Source organism: Carassius gibelio, chromosome A19 (genome assembly GCF_023724105.1).
Source record: "Carassius gibelio isolate Cgi1373 ecotype wild population from Czech Republic chromosome A19, carGib1.2-hapl.c, whole genome shotgun sequence".
NCBI lineage: Eukaryota > Metazoa > Chordata > Actinopteri > Cypriniformes > Cyprinidae > Carassius > Carassius gibelio.
In genome coordinates, this window is record NC_068389.1 from 17,986,365 (window position 1) to 18,014,123 (window position 27,759).

A 27,759-nucleotide genomic window follows, 5' to 3' on the forward strand; every position below is an offset into this window, starting at 1 on the left:
GTACAGTAACATTGACAGTACTCACAAATGCAAATGGGGATGTTGGCAGACCACTGGTTGTTGTTCTGACAGGATATTGTCTTCTCTCCAATAAGCTCAAATCCAAATTGGCACTCAAAGCGTAGCACATCACCATTAGAGAATCCATCTCCTTCTCTCATCCCATACAGAGGGGTGCCTGGGTCCCCACAGCTCTCCTTGTCAATTTCTACAGAGAAAAAATATAAATAATAGTGATTGCTAAACATCACATTTCCTACTTCAACTGCTGCAGTTTAAGAAGAAAAAAATAATTATATACAGTATGTATGTATAGTTTTTTATATATGGAGTTTTTTCTCCAATCAGTCAACAATAAACTGAAAAGTAAACTACAATAACACTACAAAAACAACAATAATTCTAAATAAAAAACGTCAACAATCACTGCTATTTTTGACTGCTATTTTGTTTACCCGGAAAAAAAAAATGCAGCTTGTTGCTCAAGGAAGTCTTAGTGGTTGAGGTAATTAAGAGAGATTAACTGTCACTTCCTCTCCATGTTAAAGTGCAAGATAAATCTACAGACTTATAGCAAATGACTGAATTGTAGCTTCGAAAATGGCACTGAATCGCACTGCAACAATCCAATGATGGACTGATTTCATCAGATATTCTGAACCTCGCAGCACTTAAGGGGAAGTTGACCAGAACAGAATGCCACCAAAACTCTCTGTTCAGCCTAGATAAGCTTCAGCACCTGGACCCTTCGATGGTAGGGTCGGCCATCCAGGACATTCCCACCATGAGTACAAAAACCAAGTCTGGGGGTCACTTTACCTAGATAACACCTTCCACCTACATAGAATTGACTAAGTGGGCGGCAGGCTGCTGGAATGGGCAATACATCTTCCCAGCCACTTTGCACGTCCATTCACAATTGAACTATGAACTCTGTTCCAAATGAGGATGCTTGAGGATTTGCCAAAGGATGGACGGTAAAAGAGAGAGAGAGAAAAAGAAACCTCCACTAAATTTCATTTAAAACCAAATCAAAGTTTGAACATGTAGGAAGGGGATTTCTCCTGAGGTATAATGGAGGTCTTTGGCCAATGCTTGATGTATGGCATTAATTTCCGACATGACAGTCTCTTTATGACTACCACAATGCTTTACTCCATTGGTCAATTGTGAGGGGTGGCTAGGGGAAGGTTAGGCCATATTTACTGCTTTGTATTTATGATGAGGCACAAAATAGAGTACAAATTGTCTGTAGGAGCTGATGGTGTGTGAATAATCATGGACAGCGCTATACTCCAATGTAAGGTCAGCATGTCAGATGCACACTACTACGCTTCTCTCACGACACTTAATGTGATGGGGTTCTGTGCGCTTCTAATCCTGAGGACCTCTCTGTGAAGATCAGTTGTGTTAACAAGTTATCCAATCAAATCCAAAAGGTCGATTCTGTTTATGTAAGCACAGACAGCCCACACAGGGTAAGTTTGGGACCTGTGTTTTTCTTCCTGAAACAGCCAGGGAATTACTAAGTATCAGTGAACTTTGGCATGTAATACATCAAAAAGCATTCCAAGCATTTACCATATAGCAGGACTCATTAAGCCTGCCTTCACATAAAAGCCTATAAATAAATTTAATCTCAAAACCATTTCTTATTCATTGGAAAATGGCAAGTAATTTATCTCTCCCTTTGTGTATCCCATGGATATTGTTTCATTTCAATAATGCTGACTTTATCTCTCTCAAGAAAGTCCTCATTATCACAAAGCCGAGTTTAATGTGGAGTTGAGACACAAAACAAGGCACTTCTAAAACACAAGTAACATGAGTCTAGTACACACAGGCAAACTCCCAGGCGGATCTCTGTTTTATTTCTTTGAAGCATTCAATTAAATAAGGTTTTTAAACCATGTTGAAGATATTGAAGTGTTCTGGCTATACAGAAAACAAACAAAAATTTTTTTAAAAGAAGGGATGTTAAATAAGGTTTTTAAACCATGTTGACGATATTGAAGCATTCTGGCTATACAGAATAGAAACAAAATTATCTTAAAAAAAAAGAGATGTTAATGTGCGTGGCCAAATGCTGGTGCGTTGAAACTGTGTGTGCCAAATCAATAACAAAATGCACTAAAAAAACTTCAGTAATTTATAAGCGCCATTGCTTAAAGGGTAAGTTTACCCAATAATCAAAATTATATAATTAATAACTCACCCTCATGTCATTCCAAACCCGTGAGACCTCCGTTTATCTTCGGAACACAGTTTAAGATATTTTAGATTTAGTCTGAGAGCTCTCAATCCCTCCATTTTTTTTTAAGGAATCGAAAATACATTTTGGTCAAAAAAAATAGCAACAACTACGACTTTATTCTACATTGTCTTCTCTTCAGGGTCTGTTGTGAGTGAGTTCAAAACACAACTGTGTAGTGATATCCAGTGAACGAAGCATTCAATGTTAACCGGATCTTCTTGAACCTGTTCACCAAATCGAACTGAATCCTTTAAAACTGTTCACGTCTCCAATAAGCATTAATCCAAAATGACTTAAGCTGTTAACTTTTTTAATGTGGCTGACACTCCCTGTGTTCAAACAAACCAATATCATGGAGTAATTCATGTACTTAAACAGTACACTGACTGAACTGCTGTGAAGAGAGAACTGAAGTTGAAAACAGAGTCAGGGCTGTTTGAAGGAATTTGGGGGCCCCAAGCAAAATGGACATAGAGCCCCCCCCCCCCCCCCCCACCAAAAACCTACAGGAACCACAGCATAGCCATACAGTTTAAGTTCACCCGCACTTTATATAAATTTAAAAAAAGTTTACAGTGCAAATACTGCTTGAAAAAATAGTTTGGTGGGAATTCAATAGTGATTTGCACAGTTTTTTTTCTTCTTCTAATAATATGACAGCACATACTTAGTTTAAACTCTGGGCTGTGCAGGATATCAGCTATAATTATAGAGCTTGTGGTACCTTGTGCTTTATAGAGGAAAACTCAGCACTGAGAAGTGATGCATCTGTTGATGTTGAGGATGAAGTTGATGGAGTAGCTGGGAAATAATTGAAACAAAAATCTGAAATTACCTGTGAAGTACGTTTTACCATTTCACTGTTAGCATATTGAAAGAGGTCGCTATTACCAGCTCAGGGGTGCGTTAAATGAACAACTAAGTTTCCTTTTTTAGATTTTTTTTTTGTTTAAATGCATAGAATGCAATGCATACATAAAAAAAACGTTTAATCATTAATAATTGTTTCTCTGTCTGTACTACTTGTACTTTGAACAATGACAATAAAGTTGACAGATGAATTAAGTGCATTTAAGTGCCATTCAGGTGGGTTTTTAAATAAAGCATTTTCTGAGATGCACATTAAACACCAAACATTAATTTATCTTTTAATTATTGAAAATTAAGCAAATTAAAGTTTTTGTTAAGAGCAGTTCTGTAGATGTTGTTCATGCGTTCACATTCTTATTTAGTGAGACATCAGACACGAGACTGAAATCACCGCGAGCGTCACGCGCGCTTCAGTGCGTCTTCAAGGAAGACTCCTTTCATTAACAGAGACATGCAGAACATGCAGGATTCATATTTAAACAGACTGTTCCTGCTTAATATTTACAGATATTAGTCCGTATCGTGGTTTGATGTAAGCACAATGACCTATTTTTAATTCATTCATTCAAAATTTGGCAAATTACGTGTCATTCTGCGTTAAACTGTAAATTCTGCTTTTATGACTGGATTCCGCGATTCTTGCAATCGAAACACGCCACGACGTTCTCTTTATGTTTGCCTGAGCCCTCAAATCAAAACACTGCTGACTCCTTGCAGTCTGCGATTTCTGATCTGCGTTTTCTTTATCCCGTTAAAAAAAAAAAACATATTACAGTTACCATATTCCTTCCGTTCTAAAAAAAAAAAAGCAGAGATCACTTGACTTGGTTGGCCTGCTGCTGTCAGCGACAACTGAGAGGGGCCCCCTTGAGGGGGATCCCGATAACAGTGTCATTACATGTTACTGCATTGACGATCAAAGGGGCGCTCACACAGTGTCGTTGCATTTTATTCTTAACCAGTCGTTGTCTTGGGGCCCCAGGTCAGCTCGGGGCCCCAAGCAATTGCTTGGTTTGCCTGTCTTGTTGCGACGGGCCTGCACAGAGTCGAGCCAGATAACGAATGAACGATTGAATCCTGCTCGAGTCAAGAACTGGTTGCATCAGTTATCGGATCACCAGTAGTTCTTTCGGACAGTTTGATTCAATAAACCGGTTGAAGAAAACAGTTCACCGGTTCTTTTGTGCTCAACCTAATGACTTAATTTGCGATGATTGCCCTTGATTCAAGCCTTCGGTTTACCTGGGCTCATAACATTAGCACAGAATCAGTTCAGAATCAATCACCAAAAGAATCACTTCAGTTCAGACGCTCTGTGTGTCGGTCTGCTTCACGCTGAATCACACATGCGCAGTATCATCAGCTCCTCGGTTCTTGAATCGGACGCGTCTGACAGAAACGGTTCTTGACTCGAGAACGAGTTATTATCTGGCTCGGCTCGGCGTTCATCTTCAGTTCTTTCTTCAAAGCAGTTCAGTCAGTGTACTGTTTGAGTACATGAATTATTCCGGGATATTGGTTTGTTTGAACACAGGGAGTGTCAGCCACATAAAAAAAGTTAACAGCTTAAGTCGTTTGCGGATTAATGCTTATTGGAGACGTGAACCATTATAAACAATTCATTTTGATTTGGTGAACTGGTTCAAAAAGATCCGGTTACATCGAATGATTCTTTCGCAAACTGGATATCACAAACTGCTGTGTTTTGAACTCTCTCAAACAGACACGGAAGAGAAGACAATGATGAATAAAGTTGTAGTTTTTGCTATTTTTGGACCAGAATGTATTTTTGATGCTTCAAAAAATTCTAACTGACCCTCTGATTTCTGATGGACTACTTTGAAGATGTTTTTCTGACCTTTCTGGACATGGACAGTATACCATGCACACAGTATCAATGGAGGGACTGAGAGCTTTCGGACTAAATCTAAAATATCTTAAACTGTGTTCTGAAGATGAAGGTTTTACGAGTTTGGAATGACATGAGGATGAGTTATTAATGACAATTTTGATTAGTGAGTGAACTAACACTTTAAGAAAGACTGGATTGTTCCTCTCTGAACCATTCAACCAAAAGTTGACAAAAATGACATTTTTAAACTCTTGTAAGTAATCAAGCATTCAGTCTCAATCATATTCACCATTAGTTTCTCTCCATAACTGATGTGTATCTTCAATGTTATTACAAAGTCAAACTTGCAGTTTTAAGTTAGCAGCAGAGATTCAAGGCTACATACATCAAATGGAGGATTACTAAACAGAGCATATGGCCATACATATAAAACTAGCACACACACCTACACAAAGTTATACTCTAAGACATACTCTTTGAAGATGTTATAGACTCCAAAATAAAGCTCCACAGTATAGAGATGCATTGAAGAATAATACATAAAAATGTGCTCAAGGTTCAAGCCTTAATATCTTGAGTGATGTTCGTCTATATATATATATATATATATATATATATATATATATATATATATATATATATATATATATATATATGCCTAAACGCATATAAATAACAATCACCAGAGTTAAGAATAATAGACTGATTTGCATGGTAATGAATACAAATCATGGTAACGCTTCAGCAGCGCCTGTCTACAATTTGAACCTTTGGGATCAAGTAAATGTGTTATGTCATTAAGTTTGTCACAAAAAAATAAGAACAGTGCACCCTCAGAGGTAAAATATAAGGGTATAAATTTATCAATGTTAAATGACAAATGTAGTTGTATTAATAAGTGAAATGTAATCATTAAACTTCAGTCACCATAAACCCAATTAATGAGCCATGTAAATAATGCATTTATCACAGACGTCACCATAATGGAGTGCATTTGTATTGTATTGTATTGTATACACTCTTAGATGGGATAAACTATATCTCTTCTGTGCTCTAGGGCAGTGCTTCTCAAATAGTGAGTCATGACCCAAAATGCGCCATAGGTCTGTCTGTTTTTTATTCTGCCAATATATTATTTCATAAATGAAGTTTTTTTGTGCAAGATAAATTGGTGGTTAACACTTGGTGTTACACTTTCAAATCTATTTCAAACTCAAATTAAAGAAAATTAAAGGACCAAACAAGGACAAAATGACACAAATCGTAACCTGACAGTTAAAATGAACTACTGGGGAACAAGACACTGAAAACATTAATATTTCTTCCATTCAATGAATGAGTGCTGTGAACTATTAATATGCTCATTTTGTGGCTGATATGATTGATCCCTCAAAGGGCTCTTGATTTATGTTATATATCACATATAATACTCACATCATATATTATATGTGTCTTCATTGTATTCACAATCTACAGAATCTGACATACAAAATCTAATTTAATTTTACTCAATGTTAAACCCATGATATTCTTTCAGTTAGAACAATTCCATATTATTAGATTAATTCTAATAATACTATTCTAGCATAGGGCAGTAGAATGGTGAATATATGAACAAATATTCTGAAATACAATATAAGAAATTATACATTTAAATAAATATAAAACACACACACACACACACACATTATGTATGTCCAAGCTATAGATCTTTATTACCTCACGTATGACCGTCACATATTTATGATTGACAGGACCAATTAGACCTACCTAGAAATATAAATGTAAGAAACAAAGCCACTGTGCTTGTCTGTGGCGTATACAAGAAAAATTATAATAGGCTTAGAAAAAAAAAAAAAAAAAAAAAGACAAATCTGATACAATCTGTAATGTTTTGCCAGTCTCTCCTAGGGATATCATACAGTAATCTGTTTTTCTTTTCTCTCTCTCTCTGGTCTTGCACTTAAGGGGATTCATTTGCTTTCTCAGACTCTTTCGCTGTCTACCTCAGTCAGTCTCTCTCATTATACTGAATGGCACCTTGTTCATCACCCCGACACTAATTTATTACAAAACCTTGAGGGAGGAGAGATAATCAAAGATATGGGTTTTGTAGGGACTGCTGCTTCTATCAAGTGAATGTAGCTCATGTGTTCGGGATGAAAGTTAGTTGCCGTGCATTCAGCAGAGACCACTGAAGTGATTTGTGGGAACTGCTTTGCTTTTACGCACACTGACTACTAAGAATGTATGCCGAATACTCATGCAGGAAATAGTGGACATGTCCAGGTAAATAATGGCTGGTCTTTTGATGTCTAAACTGCTTTGCAGTGGATGTGAAAAACACTTTCTCACTCGATCAGAAAACAGTGATGAAGGCTGGACATTTGATTGAATCTGGGCTTATTGGTCTGCCCTGTTTTCCCTTTCTATTTGTGTGCAGTTACAAATAAAGGTTTTTTTTTTTTTTTTTGCACTATGCCACACTTCCTCTATTTAACCTTGACAATAGGGTTGCCAGAGACACAGAATTTGCCTGACAATTAAATATTTGTGGTACAAATAGTTTTTTTTTAAAATTAAGAACAGTTATTTAATCTTAAATAAAATATACAGGTGCATCTCAATAAATTAGAAAAACAAACAAACCAGAACAAGTCTAATATTTATATAGTGTGGTTATCTCCAATAACCAAGACTGAGTAAACCACAACCCTGACATTTCATTTTCTTAGAACAACTCTGTTTGCTTTTTAGTTATTTTTTTAGTCCATTCCCAAAGCGAACCATACATTGTTCAGATGCTTTCAGGTACCTTTGTAGTTGATCTTGAAGCCTATAGATCCCACGCTTTCATCAGACTGGAGGTGAAGCCACATCTGATGGGTCATGCTAACGATGAGGTCTGGAACAAAGCTGCCTGTCAGACTGATGAGAAGAGAGAGATTAGACACACAGAAACAAAGCAGAAGCACATCATACTGAATGCAAACTGGCAGACAGCCTGGTCATTTCTAATTGCCATTTTTTGCATATTTTAAAATAATAACAAAGTTGTAGAAACTAAGAATTAGTTTAATTATAATTTATTATAATGCATCATATATTTCAAATGCTTTAACAGTAATTTCTTTCATAAATAAATCATTCCTAGGCACACTTTTTTATTTGTCTACAAAATGTCTTTAAAGGTCAAAGAGCAAATCACAGATGCCAAATATTTGACTGGTATTGTACTTATAAAACATTAATACATGTTAATAACTAACTTTGTGACATGAGACAAACATATATTTGTAATCCAATGATAACAAAGGAGGAGAACAAACATTTGAATTGTTTCTGAAGACACAACATGGATATTTACACTAGTAGGATATTCAAAATTCATTTCTGTTGCTGGAATATCATTCTTATCAAACAAACACTGCTCAGAGCAATGAAACTGGTTGAGAGGAATAAAGTTTCAGGAAAAGCACAGAATGTCCTGCTTGTGTAAATTATGTATCATCTTACCGTCCCAGACTGTGGATAAGAAACTCACACTTGCAAAATGGTTTTGGGATCTCCGACTTCCCCTCCATCACCGATGGTTAGTGTGTCATAGCCCAGTTCTAGGTCAAACTCCTCAAAGTTAATCTGAATCACCTGTCGGCAGAAATGAGGCATAATGCTTAGTCGTGTGTCAAATGAACGGAATTAAACTTTATGGATCTTGCATAATTGAATCCTGTCAGCTGACTGAAACAGAGAGATAGAGAGAGAAGATGGCCAAATCTCTCTCTACTGAATTTTGGAGATAATAAAGAAACTCAACGTTTCCAGAAAACTTTTGTCAAAATTGTACTCCGGTTTGCTTTGAGCATTCATGCATGATGAATTTGCCTCTACTAAACAAACAAATTAAAATTAGATTTTTTTGTTTGTTTGTTTGATTGTATGGCATACTGTACCAAACCGATCTCATGGCAATTCGTACATTTTTCACAAGGTAGCTTATTAAGAATTCGTATGACCACACTCGTACAAATTCATAAGATTGTTGCCAAATCGTACGTATTTTACGAGTTGCACAATTCGTATGAATTTGTACGAATGACCTACACCTAAACCCGCCCCTAAACCTAACCGTCACTGGGGTTTAGACAAATCGTATAAAATCGTACGAGTGAGGTCGTACAAATTCGTACGAATAAGCCACCTCGTAAAATACGTACGAATTGGCCGTGAGATAGCGTTGGACGTACCGGTTTTATAGTGCTCAACAGAAGAATGTAATCATAACCCAACCAATTTTATTAGCAATTATAGTTTAAATGGGACGGGTGAAATGGGAAAAAAAATCAATATGCAAAAGTCAGACTAATTATACCTATTACACGCATCACAATGAATTGATTCATTAAGATGTAATTATTTCAAGATTACAGCATCTCTTGAATAATTGGGAGTTCGGAAAGAAGGACCAAGGCTTTAGAAACAGGGATTAGAGGTGTGGAAGAGCCACAGGGATACGGAGAGGCCTGAACTTTCTATATCGATTGACTCATTGAGAGATACTGGGTGGAATTAGTTGCCATGGCGATGGGCTCTTCACCATAGCCAGGGTTTAGCAGGTATGGATGTATGAGAGCTACTTAGGACTGATGATTGATGCTCAGACAGCATCCCGTCACTGATAATGAAGTTGTTTTTTCCCATGTAACTGAATATAAAATACTCCAGAGTCCCCATCTCAATAAAGGTCACCAAATAACAAATGCAGCACAGGACAAAATAGTTGGGAACGAGACTTGAGATAGCTGATCTAGGAGTAGTCTGTTCTCTGGATATTTAATATTAAGCATACCAGCATAGAAGAATCCATAAACCTGACCCCAGATCAGCTGTACAACACTTGAAAACAGGAACTTGTATTTGATGACTTGCCCAGCCGGTCTGCCAGCGGTTGTCATGGTGATTGGAGTCCTAAGCTAATGCTTTTGTTAGAGAGTGAGTGAGGTGCTGAGGCCAGATTATTGAATTGTTGAGAAAAAGGTAATAGAGCAGAATTATGACTTTACAATGGAGCAGAGAGACCAGCGAAAATGCTCCAGTGCATTTATGGATGTACAGTACAGGCAGGTCTATTCCATCAAACATGAAAATGCGTCATTCTGACGGGGGATTGTTTAAAAAGCACATCCAGTTTTTTTTTTTTTTAAAGCTAATCACTTTTCAAACGGCATTCAGAAAATAAATCTTATTTGACCTGATGCTAGTCAAACAAGTGTAAGATACAGAAGCCTGGACACACACATACACCAAACCAACACACCAATATATATACACACTATACACACTAAAAATTTGCATTAGAGGCAACTATTTATCTTAAATATTTCGTAAATTAATCCAGTCATGAAATTGTATAAAAACGAAATAAATACATTTCTTTTTTATTATAGTGCATGATACTATGTCTCTGTCTAAGAAAAACGGAATATGCCCCATTTTACATTTATGTATTTAACAGATGCTTTTATCCAAAGCTCCAAGCAAGCAATTCGGCAGTTTGCATCATTTCTGGGAATCAGACCCACAAGCCATTGTTAAATTTGAGCAAACAAAATAAATTACAATAAAAAAATGTAAATTAAAATAAACTAAGTAGGACTTTTTTGTAAAAACATTTCCAATAATGTTTTTACAAAATGTCCTTTTTCAAATAAATGCTGTTATTTTTTTTATATTTATACTGATTATATTTCACAATATTATTATTATTATTATTTTACTGTACTTTTGATGTAATAAGCTTTAGTGAAATCTTACTGACCACAAACGTTTGAACATTGTGCATATGTCCTTTGGGAAAAAATATATTATATTGTTGGCTCAAAACATTCACGTCTAATCACAAGGAATGCCAATGCAACTCCTCCAAATGCACAAACGTGTAACAATATACACGCAAGGGGAGCTGATGCCTCATCAAGGTGCAAACAGAAAACACACTGCCAGGATGTCAAGCTCCCATAGGGCTGTTCGTGGTGTCATTTCACCCGATTAAGTTCACAGAGATGGGATCACTGGTTTCTCTAAGCCAGACTACTTCAACTGTCACACAATCCTGCTGGGATTTACTGCCAGCGTGGACTCATGGCTGTAGTATCACCCAAGCATTACACAGATGCAGTTTAAAAACAAGAATGAAAGCAAAAGCCATCATTTGACCACTAGTAAGAAAATGACACCGTTGCTGCAAAGATTGTCCAGGTCAACACAAGAAAGAACTTTCAATGAGCAAGTGATTAAAATATATAAATGCTGTGAATTCAAATAAATATATAATGTCAAAATTATATAATTCATAGTAATGTTAATATTATATTAATAATGATCAATTTTTATTACCCTTATTTTATAAAATAATTAATTTAGTCATCAGAACCAGAACTAACAGCACATCAGTCAGCTTTTAACTTAATTTCAACTTGTTCCTGTCATACGTACACAATATGTGTATTGCTATTATTACCACATATGTATTTTAATGACTATACTTCAATCATATTGTGGTTGCTGCCGTTTATTAAATGCAACAAACCACTCTAGGCTGTGTCAGAGTGACTTTACATCTACATTTGTGTCATGGTTAAAAACACCCCTAAAATGAAATAAAACCACTTGAAATCACTGTCATCTGTCATGGCTTTTAACTTTAGTTCAGTGCTGTGTTCTGTTTATTTCTTCCCGTCCTAGAAGCTTTATATAAAGAATTTTTATTACCATCACATTCACTTTCTTCTGTTCAACGAATTTTCAATAATGTCACTCAAATAAGACTGTATTAGTAGTTTCACCTGGAGCAGTATTTCAGTGCTATCATGTCAGCCCTCCAGCAGACGGCGAGCTGTCAAGTCAGGACCATGTCAAACGATAGCGCTGATGAACAAAACGTGATTCAGTTTGCTCTAACAAAAGAAATTCAGCATGAAAATGTGGATCAAAATCATAAACCATGAACTGAGCAAAAACTAAACTGACTTCTTTCTTCCGTTAGACTGTATTAAAGCAACAAATTCAACATTGCCTGAAACTTTTGAAATTTGATGAAAATAATGATTGGAATATTACATGATCACAAGCAGAGACAACAGGGGCCTTTAAAATGTTTACTCTTTACTCTTCAAAATATCAAATGGGTCTGTTTTTGTTCTGGCTCCCAAAAGGACAGGAGCACGCTATGAAGAATGATACATTTTCCTTTCATCGCTGATAGTGAAAAGCTATAAGTAACCATAGAAAATGTTTTTATAACCCCTGATGCAAGCGTGATGTGAGGAAAGAATACATCCTGAAAAATGTTCTTCTGGGTTTTACATTATATACACATAGATAAAAGGAATGATTGAAAAGATTCTAAACAACTATGTACCTTCCTGAACTACAACACACTGCCTATTCATCTTTTTTTTAAATGATCATTATTTATTTTTTTACTTCAGCTTTCTTTTTTTTTTCTCTGTTTGATTCATTTTTATACATTACATTAGCTGTTTCTATTCTAATATACTTTTTCATAAAATGAATGAATAAATTAAATATGTTAAAATAAATGTTGTGATATGACCTTTGATGCTCCCTCTGAGGTTAATACCCAATCTGGGCATCAATCTCCAACAAGACCAATGGGACGACAGCATTTTAGTTTCTGCTTGATAAATCAGGTCATGCTCCATTCAGAACTCTGAAAAACAACCACCTACAAATGCACAGAGTGACGTTTAATGCCGACTTCACTGGCCACAACTCAACAGCTGTAAATATGAACAAGGATGGACACAATTTGTGTGTTATTCATGAAACATGAGCCAATTACTGTGTAAATTGCTCATTAAACAAATTATTTTTAATTTGTCCCATTGAATTCAATGCATTTATGAACAAATTCCTCAGAAATTTGCTTTATTTTTAAATATGGTCCAGTGTGTATATTATGCAACAGCTTTGATTCTATATGCATGGTGAGCACAGAGTTAAGCAGAGTTAACAAATCCCTTGTTAAACCAATGATCCATTTATTATTTTCGATACCTCCATTTTAACCATAAAAAAAAAAAAAAAACCCAATAAACTGAAATTGTATCCCACATTCTCACAATCCATTGGCAAAGGACTCTAAATTGAATTAAGCCCGGCGCAATCCAAGCCACTCTCACCAAGGTTAAAGCACAGAGTGCAATATAAATAAATCGCCACCCTAAAATTGTCTGCCAAAAATAAATGAACAATACTATTACCAGGCTTTAAGAGACAATTACAATTGCTCACTTGAAAAAGGGTGGTCTGTTGGTTGACCGAGCTCTGTTTAAATCTCTGAAACACACTTTTTTTTGCTCCAAATACATTTCTCTTTGATAGATAAATGGCTTTTGCCACAAGCCTTTTCTGTAAATTAGTGAAACCTACCAAATAATTGTACTTTCAGAAAATGTTTTACAATTATTACAAGGCTATAAATGCAACAAATGGCAATGAACAGGTAAAATGGGGACAGTGAATTAGACGTGGTACCATAATGTCTGAATATGGGATTATTATTATTATTATTATTATTATTATTTATTTTATTTTTTAAAGGGTACATAACATACACAGTTTTACCTAATCTCATCTTAATCTTGAGTACCTATAAAGTAATACTGCATCCTTCATATTGACGCAGATTATGATGCACATTTCCACATATTTAAAAGTATTTATTTGAACTTAAAATAAGTTAAATGTACTGATGAGTAAAATTCATGCTAATTTATTGAGATCACACCAATTTTATTTGACATATTCTGTGAATGTTCCCTGAACATAATTCACTCTTGTTGATCCAACCAGTGTTGTTGATCAGGCTGATTCCTTTTATTTTGAAAATGTAAAAGGGTTCAAACTAAAAAAAAATTATTTTATTTTTTTTGTTACCATTATAACAGCCCTTAATTTCAATCAATTTAAAGTCTATCCTTATACAAATCATGCTGGGAACTAGAAATCGACTGCCCATTTTCAATCAATGCAACATAAATTATTAATGTAGGCCCAACTTAACTTCAGTGGTTTAAGGTAACATTTTACAATTGTATTTTAATTGAATATAATACAATTGAGTGCAAATGAAAGATTTATGTTGTTTTAGCTTATTTTAAGTAAAGATTTTTTTATGTGTCAACACATTAAAATGTGTGTCTAAACAGGAACAGACCTTAAAAATTTACCCTGAGAAATATTCACTGGAATAAAGAGAAAAAAAGTTAAATGTGACTTGCTACAAAAATATTTATTAATTTATAAATTATTGTAAATCAAAAAACCTGATTCTTGAGCAAATGTAAAAAAGAGTGGAGAGATGGGGAATAAGAAAGTACAGTACTTGGGTAAGTGTCTACAAACTCTTTGATTTATTGAAAACAACACGCCAAAGGCAAGGCTGCAGGAAAACAACACAAGTGTCTCTATTCATGCTGGCAGAGTTCCAGACCTCTCAAAATGGTCAAATGCGAACTGAAAAAGTAGGAACAGAAAAAAAATCTATCTATGGCCAACAAGGCTTTCATACTATGCTCCATCCATCATACGATGGGAAAATGTCCAGACGATTTCATCACGGCCTTTTGAACATTTAAATGGTCCTGAGAAAGTTAGGTTGTAAAACACAGCTTTCCAGCTAAAACCTTGGGTTTGAAAGTACCTGCTAAAGTTCCTTTGTTCAGTTTGGTTGTCCGATATTGTTTATGTTACTGCTGTTGTGAGCTTGTCATCATCTTCTTGGAGTACTATTAAATATAAGTGAAATTATCTTCGTCTTTGTGTGCAAAGTGAATCAAACACTTGAGAGAATGACTCTCATGATCTGGTTCATTTCTAGTAAAGTGTGATTCTGAAGTTAATGATTCTTATGAACTGGTCTGTAACACTTTAGTTTAAGGACCAATTCTCACTGTAAATGAGTTTCTTATTAACATGCATACATAACTATCATATTGGCTGTTTGTTAATTCATTTAAAGCACATATTCTGTATGGCTATATTCTACATCCCTAATCCTACACAATAAGCCTATCTAAACTTAACAACTATATATATATATATATATATATAATATTTCTCCTCGATGCTCCTCAATGTAGCTGTTGTGGGGGTGCAACTCAAAATTTTGGAATTAAACTGAAGTGTTGCTATAAAATTCACAAGTGCAATGAAACAGACACTGTTCACCTTTACACACATAACTAACAAAGCCCATCATGTAGTTCCCTATAAAACTGCATGGACTTTGTGAGGAAGAAGGGACTGATTGGGAGCTGTTTGTAGGGGGCGAGGCCACAATAACAAGCAAAAGGACAAGGGAGGAGGCCAGGAGCAATCACACAGAAGGCCCGGAGAGACAGGGCAGTCAAAGGAGCAGACACCCATGCACTCTTTCTCTCTCTGATACAGCGACAGCATCACCACAGGCCCTGTACTAGAAGCTGAGCAGAGTCACACCAGAATACTAATGCCAACTTGTGGACCACAGTGTTACGACAGAGACTCAACTAGGTGTGGTACAGTGGTAGGAGAACCACTGAACCACTTTGTTCACAAGAAACAAAACAAAACATGTAAGCCGCCACTTTTTAAATATGTAACAACTTTGAAACAAATCCTGTAATGGAAATCTTTCATTGCATTTTTGGTTAATGATGTCCAATTGGCAAATTCCTTACATCTTGTTAAAATCAATTGCAAATTTAGCTGATTATCATTTATGAAGTCAAGTGATCTAAAAAAATGCTCGGCTTCAGAAATAAAACCTGAGCTGCCAGTAGTTACTGTAGCAGAATTAAATCAACTAATCTGTTAGTCCAGCGAACATGTAGCATCATTTTTACATACACTGTAAGAAAGGATATTTTCGTGACCAGAGAAAATACTTTCATACAGTATTAATGCATTAGAGCATGTAGCAAAATCGGAATCATAAAGGAACATTGATTTGTAAGGCAGAATCAGAAACTCATGTCATTTGGGCACAAGAGTTTTATTAACTAAACACTAACTCAAACTAGTCTAACAAACGAACAAAGAAACATACAATTACTCATACAGGGAAAGGAAAAATGAGATTTAATAGATGATACAGAGAATGAAGCTATGAAATAGTCAGTTAACCACCTGAATAAAACCATCAGCACTGTTTATAACGGGGTCTACAGCTTATATTAAACCTCTGTTTCGTTTAGTTAAATATATGATACTTGCATTTCGGGAGAAGGGTCCATAGACTGTTTGGTTAGATGAGGCTGTGTTAGATATTATTTGTTATATTTAAGTTTAAGTTTAGTTGTGTATCTGATTTGTCCAAATGCTACAATAATAATGATAATGATAAAACAGAAGCAGAACTGCTGCTTATCAGATATATTCCAGTATCTTGGATAACTGCATATGGAATAGTCTTTTTTTTTTAAATCCCTTGACTTGACCAAGAATAAACAGAGTAAGAGGAGAGTGCAACAGATGTAACATATATTGTAACATAGATGTAACGTACTTATGTAACCTTTCTTCTTGTAACACCTAAATGTCATAGAATATAAAAGGTATTACAGCATTAGCAAAGACACATTTTTTGCTCTTACCTTGTTTAGGTTGCTGGCTGTGATGATCCACACACACTGGGAGTTGCTCTCATACTGAATGGGGAAATTTGGTGAGGTGAAAGTCCCTGATGGACCTTGAAGATTGGATCCACAGGTTTTCACTGTACAGAGGAAGAGAGAGATAAAAAAAGATGAAGAAGTCAAAAGTTCCTTTTCTCTTCAAAAAACACGTCAAAGCCTCAGCTAATTGGTTTCAGCTGTGGTCAGTGGCCACTTAATGTTTTCTACTATTGATTTGATAATTCTACTATTGATTTTGAAAAATTCTGCGACCCTACCATCTCGAGGGATTGAGTTTCACTTACCGCTCATAATGTTTTCGTGGGATTTGCATGGCTCATATTGGAATATAAGCCACAAGCCTCCACAAGTCATCCATGACCGTCTTAATTTGTCAACGATTAGCAATCCAATCAAACCCTCAGATGACTAACTTCACGCGGGCTAAATGAGTTAATTCGAAGCAGGCTTAGCCAAACACACTTGGGCCTGATTCATCATCTTAATATAGAAACGTCAGTTATAATTTGCTAAGTAGACACGCTCTGATGTTTCTCTCCCAAAGTCAGTGAGAGTGATCTCTTAACATTGACGTCTACGGGTTTATGCCTTCTCAAATCCAGCCTCTTGTATTTTTGCTGTTTTTATTCTGGTTGGTGTCAAAGTGACAGGGCTTTGATAAAAAAAGACAAGGAGGCATTATCGCCAATGGCAGCAGGTTTCACTATCAGCTCCTGACATCTTGATTGCTTTTGAAAATGAATAACTCATTATCTCATGCAAGCGCAGGGGAACCGTGAGGCTCCTTCAGGCCCCAAATCATTCTTTTTCCTCTGAAAGTCATTCTTTCGTCAAGGGGCTCCTAATTAGAGAAGTATCCTGTGACAAGCCCTCTCCAGTCTGGCATCCGTAATAAACTTCAGCTTGAAATGATGAGATGTTTGCGTGAATCACCTACAAACAGTCATGTGAGGAATATCAATAAACCTATGTGCAGCCACTCAGAGCTGAGGGCCAAGTGTATGTGTGTGTGTGTGTTTATTAATAATAACATATTATGAAGCTTGGCAAATTATTAAATATTACCTCATCTTACATATGCATATTGTGACTCTATGCATTAAATGAACTGTAAAAAAAAAAACAAAAAAAAAAAACAACAACAACCACAACACAGTTTTCACTTTGGAAAACAAGTGGTACATCAAGTACCAGAAGTGTTCTTCATACAAAATTGAATCTCAATGGCTTCATGCTCTCTGCAGCCAATAATTCACTGAGCTAAAAACATTGTGGTTGGCACAAATCATATTCATCCCTGTTGAAAGCAATCTCATGTTCAATGTTGTGTGAGTCACATTTTCTCATATTTTTGCACGGCTCAAAAAAAAAAAAAAAAAAAAAAAAAAAAAAGTAATGTATAAAAAATAATTAATGGTATTTTAAAACATTTTCCCAAGATTAAATAATTAGCTAATATTAGCATATAAAAAAATTTAAATAAATAAATAAATAAATACAAATCATACTATATATATATATATATATATATATATATATATATATATATATATATATATATATATATATATATATATATATATATATATAGTATTTGAAAACTTAGGCTATCCAAGGCATTTGATAATCGTGCCAATGATTAAAATCTCCTGATTTCCAACCAGTGTTTAGAACAGTGATACAGCAATAACATAATTTTTTATTTACATAACAAATATCTCACATATTATTTATTTATTTATGTTGCCATCCTTGGTGTACATAATTGAAGGTTGGTTCATTTTATTAATTGAATTTTGCATTGTATCTGTTAATTTATCTGTCCATGACCCCATCAGAACACATTTCTGGGTCAAACTTCACATAACAACAAATTTCTCAGTTTACTCACTATACAGTATACTTTTTAACAACCTCAAAAAAGAAAAGGGAATGCAAAAGGAGGATGTCAGGTGTCGGACCAAAAAATGGATGAAGTAAATTTATGATTAACTCAGCGTACCCCTGGGAAGTAAAAAAAATTACATAGATACAGGCAATTTACTGCATGATTTCATGTAGCATCTTTTCAATTAGTTTTTGCAGCCTGTAGCTTCAGGAACAAACAGGCACCCAAGTGACATGAAGGTAGTGATTTAGTCGAAAGCTTAAGGTTAAGGACCTGCTGAGAGATAGTCACACAAAATTCACACGAGTGTGAGAGAGACAAAGTTGGGGGTGTGGATTCGTGCAGAAACACAGTTCTCATCCATACTGAGTGGGTTCTGGAGTGGGTAACATTGCAGGGGGATTGGGGTTTTGTAAGCCTGCGCAGTAGGAGGTCATGTTCTCTGAGCGTGCAGACCTCCAACGAAGAAGGCAGCTGTCCAGATAGCTGCAGGCACTCCTTAACACAAATCTGACACAGCTAGCAAGTCACTTGCTTATCACAGGATGATTTCTACCCCAGGCTACAAGTTATTTGTGGTTAAACAAATGTAACAGCCTTCCATCTTCTTCTCGTACTGCACTTATTTATGAACAGCTTTTTGTTCAACATATAATTTCATGTTAATTGCACGTTTATTGTCAATGTGACAATAAATGGGCAAAATGTAACAAACCAAGCAAATGTGAAAAATGATTTTTTTTCTTTTTGTCATAAAAATCAAATAGTAAAATAATAAAATATAACATGTTTTATAATTCTTATATTTAGCTGTCTACTAAATTAATACTTTCTTGTCACTTAGGTGCCCGTTTGTTTTTTATGGCTTAAGACAGCACAAACCAACGGAGACGATGTTACTTGAAATCAGAATGCATAAATGATATAAGGGTAAAATGTTAATTATTAAGCAGCAAAACTGCTTTCAACATCAATAATAATTAGAAACATTTCTTGAGCACCAAATCAGGATACTAGAATGATTTCGGAAGGTCATGTGACACTGAAGACTGGAGTAATGACTGCTGAAAATTCAGCTTTGTTTTTACAGAAATAAATTACATTTGAAATTTTTATATTAAACAGTCAGAATAGAAAAGTGTATATATAACATTTGATAATCAATATTTTTAATCAAAATCATTTGATTAAAATGCTGGTCCACTTTAGGATCAAACATTTTCAGTACTAATTTGGTTGACAAGATAAACACTGCTCTCTGACCTGTTTGTTTGGTCTTGTTCTTTTTATTGGACAATAAATGACAGTACATGCTTCTGCTGTTCGTTTTACCTTCTGTATCTCTCTCTCCATCATGTTATCTCATCTCATAATGTTTCTTAGTCCTTCTAACATTTCTCTAGACACACGATACTAAGAGATACATCACTGATGTGGTGTACACAGGGTGTCTATAAACAATTCACAAGTCCATCCCTGCTGTTATTCCTGTCGCTACGTCTCAGTGTTGTACTGTTCTTACATACCTGCAACAACGACTTATGGACAAGCTGACAATTTAAGAGCTCAGGGAAGCGACCCAGCAAGCTACATCACTTCTCACAGTGACGTATATCTGTGCATGCTTGTGCCTTCCTTGACAGCTCAATTACGGCCTGCTAAATGAACGGCCTTGGCTTGGCTCTCTCGCCTGTAGCAAAGCAGCCAGAGAGAAATTATCTATAAAATTAAAGGACAGGATGAGCAAACAATTCATTACTTGGCCAACGATAGCCTGTAATTTTTTATCCCACCTTCACAAAACAATGACGAGACCTCTTGCTTGCATTAGACTGGCGTTTGTTGCAATCAAGGTAAATTTAAACAGAAAATAAATAACAAACTAAACTAAGTATATAGACTGTTCTTATATTAAAATTCACTCTACAAGCTTTATAGAGATATAAATTTAAGCAAAACCATATGAGCAGAATGCTGGCACAATTGTGCAATATTGTAACAGTTCAACACTGTAAAAAAGAAGTCAACTTAGTTTAGAAGTCAAATTTAGTAACATACATTTTTAGGTACTATAACATTTTAGACAGTATTATCAGTTTTTCTGTTTATTTGTGGTCCGCCAACAAAAATGATCACTTTATACAATACCTCTTCACTATTTATGAATGGCAGTAAAGTGAAACTGACTGCTGACACTGGTAGGTCACTTGACAATGATAGCATTATATAGTAAGTTCAGATTACATTAATATTACACACATTCATACTATATAGAACGTCTCGGGTTATGGATGTAACCATGGTTCCCTGAGAAGGAATGAGACACTGCATCCTATCGTGGACACTATGGGGTACAGAGCAAGTTACATTGAAGGGGAACATTCTTATTAATGGTTGCAAAGTAATTCCTTATTAAAGTATCTGCTGAAAGTCTATGCAATTTCTGACTTGTTTTGCTCCTGTTGATGAATAAATTGGTTGACTCAGTGATTCATTTAAAAAGAAAAGTCACTTTGCCACCTAATCTCTTAATAATTTAACTGCAGAATAAATTCTACAACAAAAGGCTTTGTAAATAATCTTCCCTATTTGCCTCATTCCTCAGCATATCCAATAGCTTAGGAAAATCTTGATGATGTAACAGAAACTACTGACTCTCTCTTTTCTAGCACTTAAGACATGGTCGCTCCTTTATCCTTAAAGAAGATTAAGGAAAACAGTCCGACACCGTGGTATAATAAGTAAACTCTTGCCTTGAAGCAGCCCGGAAAATGGAGCCCAGCTGAAAGAAAACAATAGTAAAGGTATTTTGCATTGCATAGAAGGAAATTACTTCTACATACAGAAAAATCGGAAAAAAAGCTAGATCTGCTTACTTTTGATCTCTTTTAACAAACACAATTTATTCAGGCAACAATCAGGCATTTATTCAATACAGTGGCTAAATTAACAAAAAATAAATTATCAGCAGGCACAGACATTTCCCAACAGCACAGCAGTAATGACTTTATGATCCTCTGCATTTAATAATCTAAAACACTGTCTTTGACATCAGTTAGGAACCTATGTGTGCTATTTGATAGCAACCTTTCATTTGAAGTTCATGTTTCTAGCATCTGCAAAACCACATTTTTGCATCTTAAATGCATTTAAATTACGACCTATGCTCTCAATGTCAAACGCAGAAACGTTAATTCATGCATTCATGAACTCAAGTTTAGATTACTGTAATGCTTTATTGGGCACACTTAATAAACAAACTCCTGCTATCAGTTTTTACAAGAACCAGGAAGTATGACCATATTAACCTGGTTCTGTCAGCACTGCACTGGCTTCCTTTTATTGAACATTTTATCAGAACCTGATTTTACCAAGTGAGACATGTTCCTGGGACAAAATATTTGTTGACCCTGGAACAACATTGTGATTAACCAATCAGATTTGAAGAACAAGTTTATAGATTTTGTGAAGTTTACGCTTACAATCACTGTTAGGTGCTTGTACAACAGTGTCATTCATCTATCATTTCCTCTGATTTTAAGGATCACTCATGGTTAAGGTTAGGTTTAGGTGTAGGGATATGGTCAAGACTACATTTTTTTTTGTAAAATGTTGTTCCAGGGTCAACAAAATATGTTGACCTAGGAACACATCTAACTCAGCAATATCAGGACGTGCGAACATTTTATACATTTTAAAATCTTGCTAAATATAAAGCCCTGAATGGTTTAGCTATTCAGTACTTGAGTGAGCTATAATCACATTATAGACCTTCACATCTGCTGCAATCTCAAAACTCCAGCCATTTGATAATAATATCAAAATCAACTGTGGGTGGCAGATCCTTTTTCTATTTAGCACCCAAACTAAGGTATAATCTACCTTGCATTGTTTGGGAGGCACACACACCCTGTAAATTTAAATCTAGATTAAAGACCCATCTCTTTATACTGGCATACACATAACACACAATAATTTTTCTGTAATTCAAATTCATGAAAGGATTGCTAGGATGCATTAATTAGGTCAACCGGAACCGTGAACACTTCCCATAACACCCAATGTAAGGTACTTGTTACACTGTAAGAAGAATGTCATGTATTCATCTGTTTCATTCTTATTCTGAGGTCACTAGAGCACAGTCTCGGGAGTACCCCCCGGCCTGCGAGGGGCGATGGGGGTATGTGACGAGTGGGGCGGGGCTGAGAGCCATGGGAACAGAGCGAGGTCGGTGGAGTGATTGGGAAATGAGTGACACCTGCTCCACTCACTGGTCTCATGTCCCACGGAGGAGATAGGAAGGATACAAAAGATGAGCGACGACAGTGAAGGAGGAGAGAGGACCAGGCCTGTGCTTTATTTTGTGTTTGGTTTTTATTTGTGAGCGCCAGTCTGTCGAGGGGCTGTCGTGCTGTTTTGTGTTTATTTTAATATTAAAGCTTGGTATGAATGTCCGCCGGTTCCCGCCTCCTTCTTCCCGAGATTGTGAAGTTTGTACTGCATTACATGCACTATATAAAAAAGGTGACTTAACTCGAGTAGCAGAAAGAGTCACTTATCCCCACAGTACTATTGGAACACCGCTCAGCCAAACAAATTTAAAGACCAGATAAACACATTTTCTTCCTCTTTTACCATTTTTTCTTACCTCTTTGGTTTAAAAGTACATTACCCTGACTGCCTAGTGTGATTCTACCATTGCCAAACATTTTAATTCGAGAACATTGCTGTTTATCTGAGGTGAAGAAGCTTATCATTCAGCTTTTAGTTCTAAGAATCAAGATAATTGCCCACTGCACCAGATAAAACAACCTCCTTTATGTATCCCTTGTATATCCAGCCACATTCGCTGTTTTACACTTCCTGACATTGAATACGACCTCTGCAGGGAAAATGGGCCAAGTCAGCACCAAACATAAAGATTAGGAAACTCAAGACATTGGAACAGGCTGAACTAAAAAAAAAACAATCGCCACCCAGAATGATCAATTACATCATTAAACCTCAAACACTGTTCCACATCTTAATTTTCCTGCATGCTGCAGCCTTAGAGCCACAAAACTCACACTATACTTATCTAAACAAACACAAAATCACACCTCCGAAACAATACCACCTTTTTAAGGGTACTCGCCCTCCTACATCTACACTAGTTGCCTTTTCTTATTTCAAAAGACAATAATTACTGCATTTGACTCAATAATGCACAAGTTTTTAAAGAGCCACCTGTCCTTTGTTTTCTAGCTGCTGGTAAATAAATATAAAAATTAAATGCTAACACAAACTGTAAATTGTTTCACCTGTGATTTCCCTAGGTGGCCACTTGGGGTCACACTGTCTAGGTTCTGCTCATAGAGGCCCATAACACCTGCAGCATTCACTTTCATATCAACTGCAAATGCTTGACTAGTGCAGAGCTCTCTGGAAGGTTGAAATCTGCCATCTTTGCTCACAGGCACTCTCTGTTCCAAACAGAAGTTTTTGCGCCAATATCCTGAGTAGTAAATGTCAATGTGACTACTCTGGAACTGAAGAAATGTTATGGCCTGACTGGCTGAAGGCAGCACAAGATTATGCAAGCCCTTTCATTAGTGGCTATCCAAAGCTGTGACTCAAAAGAAGACCCATGTCACACATTTTAATAGAGATTGGTAACTGGGAAAAAGTCTACTGTAATCTAATTTAAATCATAGACCATGGACATAGAACATGACGATATGACATCTTAATATCCCTTGTTATTACACCCAGCTTAATATTTTATCTGATCCAGTTAAAAAATCAAGCAAAATAAACTAAAATTTTTATAAAAGCCATTTATAAACCTTGTCATTTAAAATAATTATGATTTTACATGCATAGTAATTCCGTAGCTCAACAAAGCCACTGCACAGGTCAAAACAATGCAGACTAATACATGATTATATTCATAAAAGGAAATTATGTAAATTACATTGCATGGAAATGCATCACTTGTGCTAATAGCAGTGCAGTTTTACAACGTTCCCACCTCTGTGCAACTGGGATTTTAAAGCTGGCTAGTCACTTCTGCTGGCTAGCTGAGCATTAAAAGATGTTGCAAGCTGCTAACTAACAGATTGGAGGTTACAATGATAGCAAGATGCCCTTGTTTTGAATAAACACTAAAACAGAGATGAGAATTAACTTAATTCTATGGCTAATTAAATTCATGACTATTGTGCTTTAAAAGGAAAAAAGAAATACAAGCCCCCTTATAAAAAAAATAAATAAAAAATAAATAAATAAACAGACCATCCAGTGATCCATAAATGCTGATAAAAGTGTCCGTCTCACTCCACTTAAATATGAGCTATATTTAAAGTGTCCTCCTGAATGACGGAGACGGTCCAGTACCTGTTTGTTTGCCCAGGGCAGCCAACTGACACTTAAAGCCATTAGGGCTGTGAAAAGCTAGAAGTCACTGCTGGCATGCAAATTTTGCTCTGAATTTTACTAGTTGCCATGGCAATATTATCAGATACAGTGGAAAAAAAAAGTTGATTAGTAAGCTTGTCACAAGACAACGGCAAACACTCCTGAAATTAATTAACATCACCCATCTAACCTACCCCTTCTAGCAATAATTAATCCTACTAAGTATTCAGACCAAATATCTCCTCATGATGACTGACCCACATTCATAATGCCGAGGGCTGACAACCTATATAGAGTCTTTGTAGGTTTAATCTTTAAAGGATAGTTCACTCAAAAATGATTTTCTCTACCTCAAACCTGTATGGCTTAGTTTCTTCAGTGCAACTCAAAAGGAAGGAGAGGAATATTCAAGTTGCTCTTTTTCCATACAATTAAAGTGAATGGTGACCACGTTTTGCTGCTTAAACTCTAATATACATAAGTACATATTTAAATATTGCATGCATAATTTTATTTTACTATATTTGATGTCAGCAACACATATGTTCGTTCTTGTCATGTGACTAAAGTGACACACCATGTCAGAATATACACAAATCAGATTTGAGGGAAAGATTTTTGCAAACAACAACTCTAATTTCAGCTGGTGGGAAAGCAACACTTATCTAAAGTACTTAATATTAGTTTGAACAATTCAAAGGGTAAATAAATTACTGCGACATTTTTTTTTCTGAGAGTATATCACGTGCTTTCATAAAAGTTGGAACATAACACACAAGTTGCATACACCAATTTTAGGTAGCTTTTTTGTTATTTTTTTTTTATCTTTTGAGACAAGCTTTTGTACTAATCTACTTTCATTGCATGGCTAAAAGCAGTGTGAAAATTCTTCTAACCAACTCTTTTTACAGCACATAATTTTGGAGCACAAGGATAAGTAAATATTGATAGAAGCATTTTGGGTGAACTATCCCTGTAAACTGCAGAACTAGACCACCGATAAAAGCCTTAGAGTCTAACAGAATAACATTAATGTCTAACATTAATCTTATTTACATGTATTGAGTTTAAACAGAAATATACACAGATGTTCAATGTGGTTTGCAGTTCACAGACTTACCTCTACAAACAGGTCTATGATCAGTCCATGCTGCGAACACCTCCGCCACTCTCTGACACGTGATGCTCTTGGAGCCCTGGAGAACATGGTCTTCATCACAGATGAACTGGGCTGTGGCACCAATACTGTGGGGATCAGGACCCATATGCGTGGGGACACACACACACACACACAAACACACACACACACACACACACACACACGCACACACACACACACACAGGATGACAAACAAATCAGATCGCACACAAATCCATTTAGCATGACTGAATAATCAGGGTCAATGCCATTTTTTATTTGTTGCATATGAAAATGAGGTTTTTAAAAGCAGAGTTCAATGGGTTATAACTTTGTGTACCACTGTAGCAGTCATTCAGGCAAGACGGCACAGAAAAGTACTGTGCATCTTTCCAAAAAATATCAAATTTCAATTTAAATATGCCGTCTACTCTCAGTTCTATGCAAACACACAACGCACATACAGAAGTTTGAGAAAAAAAGTATTGCAGCATGCACAAGAGGGGGATAAATAAATGAAGGGATATCAAAACAGCGTCTTATCCTCCTAGCTAGTGTACAATCAATACTGTGGTGCGTCTTGATACTTTTTAAAATCTAGTTTGAAGCTTCTTTCATTCCTTCAACACTTCCTTCAATCTGAGGTTCAGACCAACTCAACCAACCCACTCAGCATGTGCCGATGCTTTTAAAAACGCTTTCACATTTTGACAATCATACACTTTCATTTGAGGAAACAGCAAACAGCTCTTTTGCAACATGTTGTGCGATCTTGTGTGTTAAACCCTCTGCTAACAAACATCAAACGCTCCCGTTTAATTTGCTGGGGGTTTTCTGTAATTCTAAAGCCATGTTACACAAAAACCCGAAATAACATCAGTGTCACAGTTTGAATCGACTAGCCCTAATTAGCAGTAAAGCCATGCATGCTCATATCATCAGCTTCCCTGTGGAGCCGGTATTAGCAAGACTTGGAAGAGCCTGGCCTGGAGAACATGATTTATATGCTCTGGGAGTGCTAAACAGAGGACACCACAACAAGATATTTAGATGTTACAATATTAATGACAAGTACGTATCGGTGTAGAAGCACTGTATCCATAATACAGGTTTCTTCTCTTCTTGAAAAATGTAATATGTAAGGACTGACTGTTCATTATCCCAGTTATTACACAACTACTCTTCCATTAAATACAAATGTGGGCTTTATACAGTATATTGACTTGTTGAAATGATTTGATCTCATCTGCATATAATCTCAAATCTTCTGCTAAGCAAAATAGTGTGCAATACAATCAGTACGCCAAGAAGACTAGCACTGCAATATTACAGTATTTCATCTGCGTGTATGATGGCGGATATTAGGAAACATCAAAATGCTGCAACTGATCAATAAGAATGTAATTATTAGCACCTAATGCTGGCTTTCTTGGTGGAGAATGTAGGAATAATGGTAACCAGATACCTTCTTGCGAAGCCAATATCGGGACACGCAGTACCTAAGGGTGATTACCTAAAGTCGTTGCCAATGCGCTTGCCGTTTTCAGGTTCCCCCGGGTCTGGACAGGAGTTAGAGGCCTGTTTGATTCCTCCTTCGTTTACTGTGAATTCAGAGTTTGCCATTAGACACATACATAGAGATAAACATAGTTTTCCTCA

At 36.0% G+C, this 27,759-nt stretch overlaps 1 protein-coding gene across 1 annotated transcript in view; it reads right to left on the bottom strand.

The window, feature by feature from the left end:
* LOC127935613 (CUB and sushi domain-containing protein 3) overlaps positions 1–27,759 on the bottom strand; it is a 183,516-nt gene that overhangs the window by 137,798 nt on the left and 17,959 nt on the right. The window contains exons 3-8 of the mRNA XM_052533684.1: positions 27,614–27,701; positions 26,083–26,207; positions 16,637–16,758; positions 8,521–8,624; positions 7,792–7,904; positions 26–208 (exon numbers count right to left, since the gene is read on the bottom strand). Of these exons, the coding sequence (XP_052389644.1) occupies positions 26–208; positions 7,792–7,904; positions 8,521–8,624; positions 16,637–16,758; positions 26,083–26,207; positions 27,614–27,701 (735 nt within the window). The remainder of the gene's footprint in view (positions 1–25; positions 209–7,791; positions 7,905–8,520; positions 8,625–16,636; positions 16,759–26,082; positions 26,208–27,613; positions 27,702–27,759) is intronic.